General features: G+C 34.8%; 1 protein-coding gene across 1 annotated transcript; it reads left to right on the forward strand.

Moving 5' to 3' along the window:
- The first annotated feature begins 551 nt into the window (after positions 1-551).
- LOC145796310 (uncharacterized) lies at positions 552-989 on the forward strand. The gene has a single exon (XM_082881398.1). It carries the CDS (start codon positions 552-554, stop codon positions 987-989), a length of 438 nt encoding a protein of 145 aa, XP_082737524.1.
- Positions 990-8,720: the final 7,731 nt, after the last annotated feature.

The raw sequence follows: 8,720 nt of genomic DNA on the forward strand, positions 1-8,720 counted from the left end.
TGTGCCAACAAGTTAAGGCAGAACACCAACGACCGTTTGGACTTTTACAGCCTCTTGAGATTCCTACTTGGAAATGGGAGTACATCTCTATGGACTTCGTGGATGGATTGTCGCAGTCTAAGCGAGGCAATGAATTTATTTGGGTGATAGTGGATCGACTCACCAAGTCTGCTCATTTTATTCCTATCAGTGTTCACCGAATTGCGAATAAACTAGCTAGACTGTATATTCGGGAGGTGGTGTGACTTCATGGCGCACCAATTTCTATAGTTTCAGATCATGATCTATTATTTGTGGTAGAGTTTTGGAAGAGTTTTCAGCATGCTTTGGGTCTAAGCACGGCTTATCATCCTCAGATAAATGGGTAAACTGAGTGGATAAATCAGATCTTGGAAGATTTGCTGAGAGCTTGTATCCTCGATCTTGGTGGTAGTTGGGAAGAACACTTGCCATTGGTGGAGTTTACTTATAATAATAGCTATCACTCCAGTATCGGGATGGCACCTTTTGAGGCTTTGTATGGAAGGCCATGTCGATCACCTGTTTGTTGGATGGAGGTAGGAGATGCGCTGTTGTTAGGGCCAGAGTTGGTGAGAAAGACCACAGAGAAGGTGAACATAATTCGGGAACGTATTAAGACTGCACAGAGTCGTCAGAAGACTTACGCTGATAGAAAACGTAAAGGGATTGAGTTGAATGTTAGAGATTTTGTGTTTTTAAAAGATTCGTTGATAAAGGGTATCATGTGGTTTGGAAAGAAGGGAAAATTGGCACCTAGATTTGTGGGACCATACGAGATCACTGAGAAGATTGGTAATGTGGCTTACAAATTAGCCCTACCACTTGCTTTAGCTATGATTCACAATGTGTTCCATGTATCTTTATTGCGGAAGTGTGTGCAAAACCCTTCCCAAGTAGTATCACCAGATATGTCGGAGATTAGTGACGATCTAACTTATGTGGTGCGACCGGTTACTATTTTAGATTGAGATGTAAAGCAGTTGTGGTGCAAGAAAGTGAACTTGGTGAAAGTGCAATGGAGCGAGGATGGGAATGATATTACTTGGGACTTAGAAGAAAAAGTTCGACGTATGCACCCGGAGTTTTTTGCTTAGTATTCTCTCTTATTGAATCACAGGATAAGATTCTTTTGAGGTGTGTATATTGTAGCGACCCTAATTTTTCGTAGGTCGTTATTTATTTATTATTACCATATTTTATTTTTGACTTTATTAATTGCGTGGTTACATGAGAATTTAATGTGTTGTTTAATTAATTTAATGTGTTATTTAATTATAAGTAATTAATCCAAATATTGATATATTTATATTGTTTATAAAAAAAAGTGTTTATATATTGACAAAATATATATCATATTTATATTTATATAGGTTGTATTTATATAATAAAATATAATGTTAATGTGTTATTTATTATATAATGTAATTAGGTTATTTAAACCTAGGTTGTTATTATCATAAAGGTGTGGGTGAAGAATCTTCAAGTTAGTAGCAGCCACGGAAAAGGAGAGAGAGAGAGAGAGAGAGAGAGAGAGAGAGAGAGAGAGAGAGAGAGAGAGAGAGAGGGAAAGAGGGGTTAATCAACAAAGAAAAGAAAGCCAAGAGGGAGAGAAAAAGAAAAGAGAGGCAGCGGGGAGAAAGAGAAGAGGGGAGAAGGAAGAAAGGGTTAGAGTTTCGTTTTGGTGGCTCCATTAGTTCTTTAAATATTTCTTTGATCTTCAAAAAATATTGTGAGTGCAAAACCGACTTCCCTTGATTTGTGTTTAATTCATTATTTTTATTTATTTGATGTTGGTTTGATTTTGTATTTTGCACGTAGATGATGGATTGATTTTAATTATTTTGATTAGTTGTATATGTAAGGTTTAGGGTTTTTATATGGATTTGTTTTATGGTTGTAATCATACTCATGGTTATTTGAAATTAAAATAAACTTGGAACCTATAAATAAATTCCTTATACTCCACCATGACTCCGTTGATTGTTGTTTTATTTGAGTGATGGTGAGAAAGAGTGTATAAGAAAAAAAATGTGGATTATGAACTTTATTTAAATGCCTTAGGCTTGGCATTGTTATGTTGAGTAGATGAGAGATTGTGTGTGTATATATATATATATTGTTGCCTCATTCTCATAAATAGACGAGTGCTTTGATTTACACGCATAGGTATATGCTAACCATTCGGGGAGTTGGGGTCAAACTCGGGACGATATCTCCTTACAAGTTTGACATCGGAGCGATGTTAGGTATACGGGAGGCACATGAGATATATGTGTAGGTCGAAAGTGAATGGCCGAAGTGGTGAAATTAAGGTACAAAGAATTAAATATAAGTTTATTATTATAGTGTGAATTGTATTGATTTGTACATCTTGAAAAATTGTATACGACCTCGATAAATTGTGAAATTTGAGCAGAGGCATGTACACGTGATTCTAGAAAACTTTTGCGTTTTAACTTTTTACTAGAAAGATCGATTAGAATTTGTAATCGGATGATCTTTGTTTCAATAATTTTTATTTATTTTAGTATTGCAGATTTTAGATACTGTTGTAAACCACAAAACGGGCTCATTTTTATTGGTTTCGCGTAAACTGAAGTAAAAAATTATTTTGAACACTTTTCGTGTTTTAAACTTTTCCCGAAAAAAATCATCTTAGGACAATTTTTGTTCGTTTTCAGCTTCAGATTTTTCAATTGGATTCCATCTAGGTTCTATTATCAAAATTTTCTCTCAATGTATTTAGTTTCCACTAAATTCGTTTGCGTTGCCTTTTAGAAAATTTCATTTTGTACAACTTTTGTTCTTTAAGTTTTGGTCAATTCGAATTATTTAAGCATGAAATGGTGCATTTTTATACTTCTTCAGCAAGTTACATAGGATTAAATTATACTAACTTTATTTTTTGTAGAATGGTGGGTCTTACTAACTTTTTATGCAAGGCTGACCCACCATATTTTTATTTTTATTTTATTTACTTTATACTTAATTTATATTTCGTTGTGTACGAGCAAGAAACTAAATGCCACCGTATCTCAGGAAACTACCCATTCGTCTTGGTGTAGATAGAACTACTTGTCATGTCTCGTAATAAGAATTAAATATATTTTTGTTTGTGTCTAGTGGACACGTTGGCGTTAAATCTTATACTCATACAAGTATACCTGTATACTGACCTGTTTTATCTTTTGGCAACTCGGGTGCGTTCTGTTTGAGCACAGCCAAGCTTCCTTTGTAGGATTAGTTGGGGCTACGGTGGTGACGTGGAATAACTATAGTTGTTGGACATGTCATTTGGACTTCTTTTGTTTTCTTGTACTTAGGGTTGATGTTAGTTTATATATTTATTTTTTTTTTTATGACCTTAGAATTATGATAGTTTGGCATTGTAGGTTATTTTCCAACTTTACATTATTTAAGTTGTTTTGACTAGTTGTTGATGCTTTAATATTGGAGGTATTTGATAGTTATGAAATTATGGTGGATGGTTTAATTGGCGTTTTGTTAGTTTTTTTTTTTTTTTTAAATCCCTTGTTGTCTTTTGAGCAAGGAAATTTACTAAATCTTATAGAGACGAAAACGTTAAAATTTTGTTTCACCTCTAAGATTTGGATGATGGAATATTTTGATTGGAGTTTAGTCCTAATTTAATATTTAATTGTCCAAAATTTGGGGCGTGACACTAAATAAATACGAAATTTTTTTATTGCCAGTTTTATTGCAAGTAATTCTTTTTCAAAAATAATATATTTCTGTTCATTTGGTTTAAATGTTCTAGAATTATATCCACAAATTAATTCTTCTTTTTGTAATTTTATGAGTATTAGATTTTTTCTTAATCTAATCTCATTTTCTAATAAAGGTATCTCTTTATCATGCCATAAGTTACTTTGTATTGCTTTAAGAACATATCCCCAGCATACCGCTGAGGCATCTGTTTCTAAAATTAATTCATCACCAGTTTTAGAAAGATAAACTTCTAGTAGAGTTTTAACATTTTTTTTAATTTGTTTAATTAAAGCAACATCTTCTGTTGTCCATTCAAAAATAACATTTTTCCTTAATTTGGTTAACCAAGGAATTTCTATTTTTGAAAGATTTTTTTATAAAATTTCATCCATAATTTAAAATACCTAATAAACTCTGTAATTGTGTTATATTTTCAAGAGTATCAGGAAATTCTCATACTTTGGACAAAATATGTTCTTGTAATTTCAAATCTTTTTGGTCTAAAATTATTCCCAAAAATTCAATTGATTCTTTTTCTAATTCAATCATTTTTGGAGACAAAATAATTTCATGTTTTTAGAATTTTTCACAATCTTGTTTTATTTTAGGAAATTTGGTCAATTCGCGAATTGTTTTCCAACGAATGGCCAAATCATGGGAACTCGATTTCATTCTTAATCCTTGTGTTTTAATTCTTATTCTGACTGTGTCTTCAAGATTAGGATCATTTATGGGAGAAAAAAAAAAGAAGAAATTTGGTCTAACATTAAACCAAACTACTTCATTAGCCAAATTAGATTGAATTCCTCCAATGATTGCTTTCATTGAGTCGGAAAATCTTTTATCAAAAATTACTGCCAAAATAGGAGCATCTATCCCTTGGCGAAATAAGACTGTTATGGTTACTTGGATTAATCCAATATGAATATATTGAATTTCAGGATATTTCTTTTTCCATCTTGCAACCTTTTTCTTTTCAAAAAAAGGAATATCAATATTTCCTTCTTCTAACCATTTTGTTTGAGTGTTGCCAATATATTGTTCAAACAATCTTGCTGAAAAGAAATTGAATTTTGAAAGTTTATAAATTTTTGGTACAACAACTTCTTGCATTTTTTCGAATTTTGCTAATTCTTTGTCAGTAAAAGTTTTTCCTTCTCCGAGTACATCTCCAAGTTGAATGGCTTCTAATTCTTTTGGAGATATACTATGTGTTTCTTGAGATATTTCTTGCCTATTAATATGAGTCATCATGAAGATTAGTTCTTCATCTGAAATTTCGTATAAGATTTCTTCTTTATCAGAAATTTCTTCGCCATATATTATTTCAAAATCTTGTTCTTCAAGAACTTTGATAATTTTTTTTGCACCTTTTCCCTTTTTTAGGCATTCGGATGCATAGTGACCTTCTTCGTTACAAATGTAACATTTACAAGTTTTCTTTTTTGAAACACTTGTTGATTTCTTTTTTCGAATATACTTTTTCTTTTTTGAAAAAGTTTTGTTATTTTTCCAAGGTTTCCATTTATATTTTCTACGTTTTTTGAAAAATCCTTTTCGTTTAGGAAATGTATTATAACCAATTTTTCAATTTTCTTTTAAAATTTATCACAACATTTTTTATTGTATTGTGAATTAGAAATTTGATTTTTTATTTATTTTTTCGCCTTTGCTTCTAGACACCGATCTGCAATCAGTCTTAGAACATAATTAATGTTAAAACCAATATTATTATATTCTTTGTTTCCCATTTTTTTGAGAAAATTAGGATATGTTTTAATATATAACTCATCCCGTGGATTAGGGAGTTTATGGAAAAATTGATCTAGCTAAAGTTGATTTGCTGGTAGATCAATAAGATAATAATATTTTTTTAAAGTTTGAACATAGTCTTCAAAAAAATAAATATTACATAATTCTAATTTTGTCAAAATATAATTTGCATCGACTTGCAAATTAGTATCTCCTACAAAGCCACATAAATTTTCTTTTATGATTTTTACAAATTTAGCTAATATTGTATCAAGTGTGAGAAAATTTGCCAACAAAACTGTTTTTTGACTTTTTCCAATTTCAGATTTTTCCCACTGTCTTAACCATTGCAACACATCTCCCTGGAGAGTTACTACAATATAATTAAGGAATTTTTCTTTTGGCCAACTATTTTTATAATTGATAATAATTATGGATAAGGATTGTGCCCAATCATCAATTGCTTGTGGCTGATCCTTAAATGAAACATGAGACAAGTCTACATAAGTACCTGTAGACACCCCATTTTTGACCGCCCTTAAGACTTGAACGCTGTTACTGACGGTTTACTTGGTGGTGAAAGGTGTGCAAGGCAAAGGTTCAATTTCTTCAGTAAGGAGAGAGTCAAATCCAAACCTCATACCCCATTTTGGACCAAAGCTATTTTTGAATGGTTTTTAGACTTCAAAACCCTCTCTTTCAAAAACATTTTTGAAAATAGGTTTATACGATGTTCCGACGCTCGCATTTTGTTAAGTGTTGCGCTTTTCGGTAAACCGAGCAAGGACAAAGTGGAAATGAATGAAGGAGAGATGAACTTTTTTGAAAAATCTTTCAAAACACCTTTTTTAGGGGTTTGGAGTTGAAGAAAAGAGGAGAGGAGATGAGAGAAGAAACCCAGTTGGGGAAGGAGTTGGGCATGAACCGTTAAGAGAGAGACAAGAAGTTCTCGCCAAATCAGGTCTATCCTTTTGAATACTTGGATTTCAGCTATGAGGCCACCACCGTTGGAAATCTTACTTCTGGGGCTTCAATTTTCATTCAAGAATCTCCTCGAGCCGAGTCCGGATGGGAGAGATATGGTTGTTGGAAGTTGGGAATCAATCCGGTTGGACCGAAACTGAGCAGTCTTCACTAAAAGAGGGATATCTCTTAGCACACATGGAATTTTGAGGTGAGGCTACCAAATTTGGAAATAAGACTTCCGGGGCTACAGTTTAGGCTTAAGAATGACCTGAAAAAGCATCCATATGAAGGATTTAGGCTTTCTTCAAAACGGGGACTAGGCCTGATTTTTGTTGCCGGCCTCTATGGGAGTGTGCCGGCCATGATTGGCCAATGACGGCCAAAAGTGACCCCTGCCAGCCATCAATGAGCCACTTCCTGCCATCACTGATGGCTGACAGTACCCCTCTCTCAGTAGGTTTCACGGCAGATCTTTTGAGCCAGCTGGAATCCTTTAATTTCCCCTCCATACACGTGTATGGAGGGATGAAGCTCTTTCCAAGCTTGTTCAAGAAGTTTTGAATTGATTTTCCTCTATATAAGGAGAGGCCCTCTCTCCTTAGCAGAGGTTCAGCACTTTGACAAGAGATATAGCTCTCTCTCTCTCTATATATTGTTGTTGTTTTAGTCCCTTTTCCTTGCACTTTTGCACTACACCTCCTAGCACAACACCTCCACCATCCATCCAAACACCTTGGAACTAATTTATAGAGGTTGAAGGCTCATTACCTTGGTCCAGAAGTTGCTGAGGGTCAGCTCTACAAGGGTAAGCCTCTATTTCTCCTTTTTTTACAGTATTTTGCTTCATATCTTAGCCCTATTTGCAAGCATTTTTGGGTTTCGACATAAACTGAAAAAAGTCTTGTTTTGAGATTCTCTTCAAACTTGTTCAAGGTCATTTTTCTGTTTGGGGTCATCTTCCCCCTTGCATGCTTCATTCCCTCATGTTTTGAGCTATGCATTAGAGCATTCATGATGGCCTTGGTTTGGCCTTTTAGCCACTGAAATCCAGTGAATTTTCAGTGGCTAACATATGGTTTTGAGCCTCAAAATCAGAGAGGGGTGACCCTCTCACCCCTTGTCTTGTTTACTAGCTTTCTTGGCCTTACAAAGAGGCCCCTATTTGTATGCTTTGAAGCCACATTTCAGGGCCTTTTTGGTGAGTTTTAGGACCCTCATAACTGATTTCCGAAGGTGGTTTTGCCATGTTGCATGTCTATCTTGTATGTGTTGAACAACCCTCTTATTGGCCTCTCAAAGGAGCACCTTATTCTAGCATATGTTGACTGAGTTTACATGGATTTTTGGGGTTTATTTGACATGCCATGTTTCTATTTTTGGCTGGTTTAGTGACCTCCCTTGTGTTTCATATACATGTAGTGAAAACCATGCTTACTAGCCTATGTTGCATGTTGTTTTGGCCCTTCATGTTAGCACTTTTTGGCCATGCCTTAAACTGATCTTAGGCATATTTTGGACTGCTTTAGCTCTGTTTTTGGGTCTCATGGTCGAATGATGTTTGTTTTGCATGCTTGTGGTTCAATACACTTGCTTAGCTTTGAGTTTCGGGGTCCATTACATGCATATACTGAGGTATTTCTTTGTTTTGGGCCCATTATACATCATATTTTAGAGCTTGTTTGAATGCCATATTGCCATGTTTTATACTCTTTAAGTGCGTTTGAGAGTCGGGCTTGTATGCCTCATTTACCGACCATTGAATGAGCTCCATTTTGTTGCATTCCGAGCCATCATTTTAGGCCATTTCCCCACTGTTTCAGACCTGCCTAGGGTCTGTTTGGAGTTGGTTTTGCCATTGGTGCATTGCTTTGTGTACTTCTAGTGTAACCCGCTTCACTAGTTTCGGTACCCGGGCCATCTAGTATGCATTGTGTGACATATTCGCATGTTCCAGGATCATCTCTTATGCCATTTCAGAGCTGTGTCATGTGTGTTTGTATGCCATACTTCATCCCTTGCCATGCTTTGGTAGAGTGGCATTTGATGCTTTAGGATCGGTCCTTTGTATTCGTGCACGTCTACATATATTTCGGTTGTCTCATTATCATCGTATGGCCTCTGATTTGAGTGTGGCTGAGGCCCACTCATATTGGTGTAAGTCCATCATGCATTGTGCATGCCATTTTAGTCCATTGCATTGTATATGCTAGGTTACATGTTAGTCGCATTGTGTTTGCCATGCTTATGTGTTG

The sequence above is a fragment of the Camellia sinensis genome, chromosome 7 (assembly GCF_055761805.1).
Source record: "Camellia sinensis isolate YWXY chromosome 7, ASM5576180v1, whole genome shotgun sequence".
In the NCBI taxonomy this organism is placed as follows: Eukaryota; Viridiplantae; Streptophyta; class Magnoliopsida; order Ericales; family Theaceae; genus Camellia; species Camellia sinensis.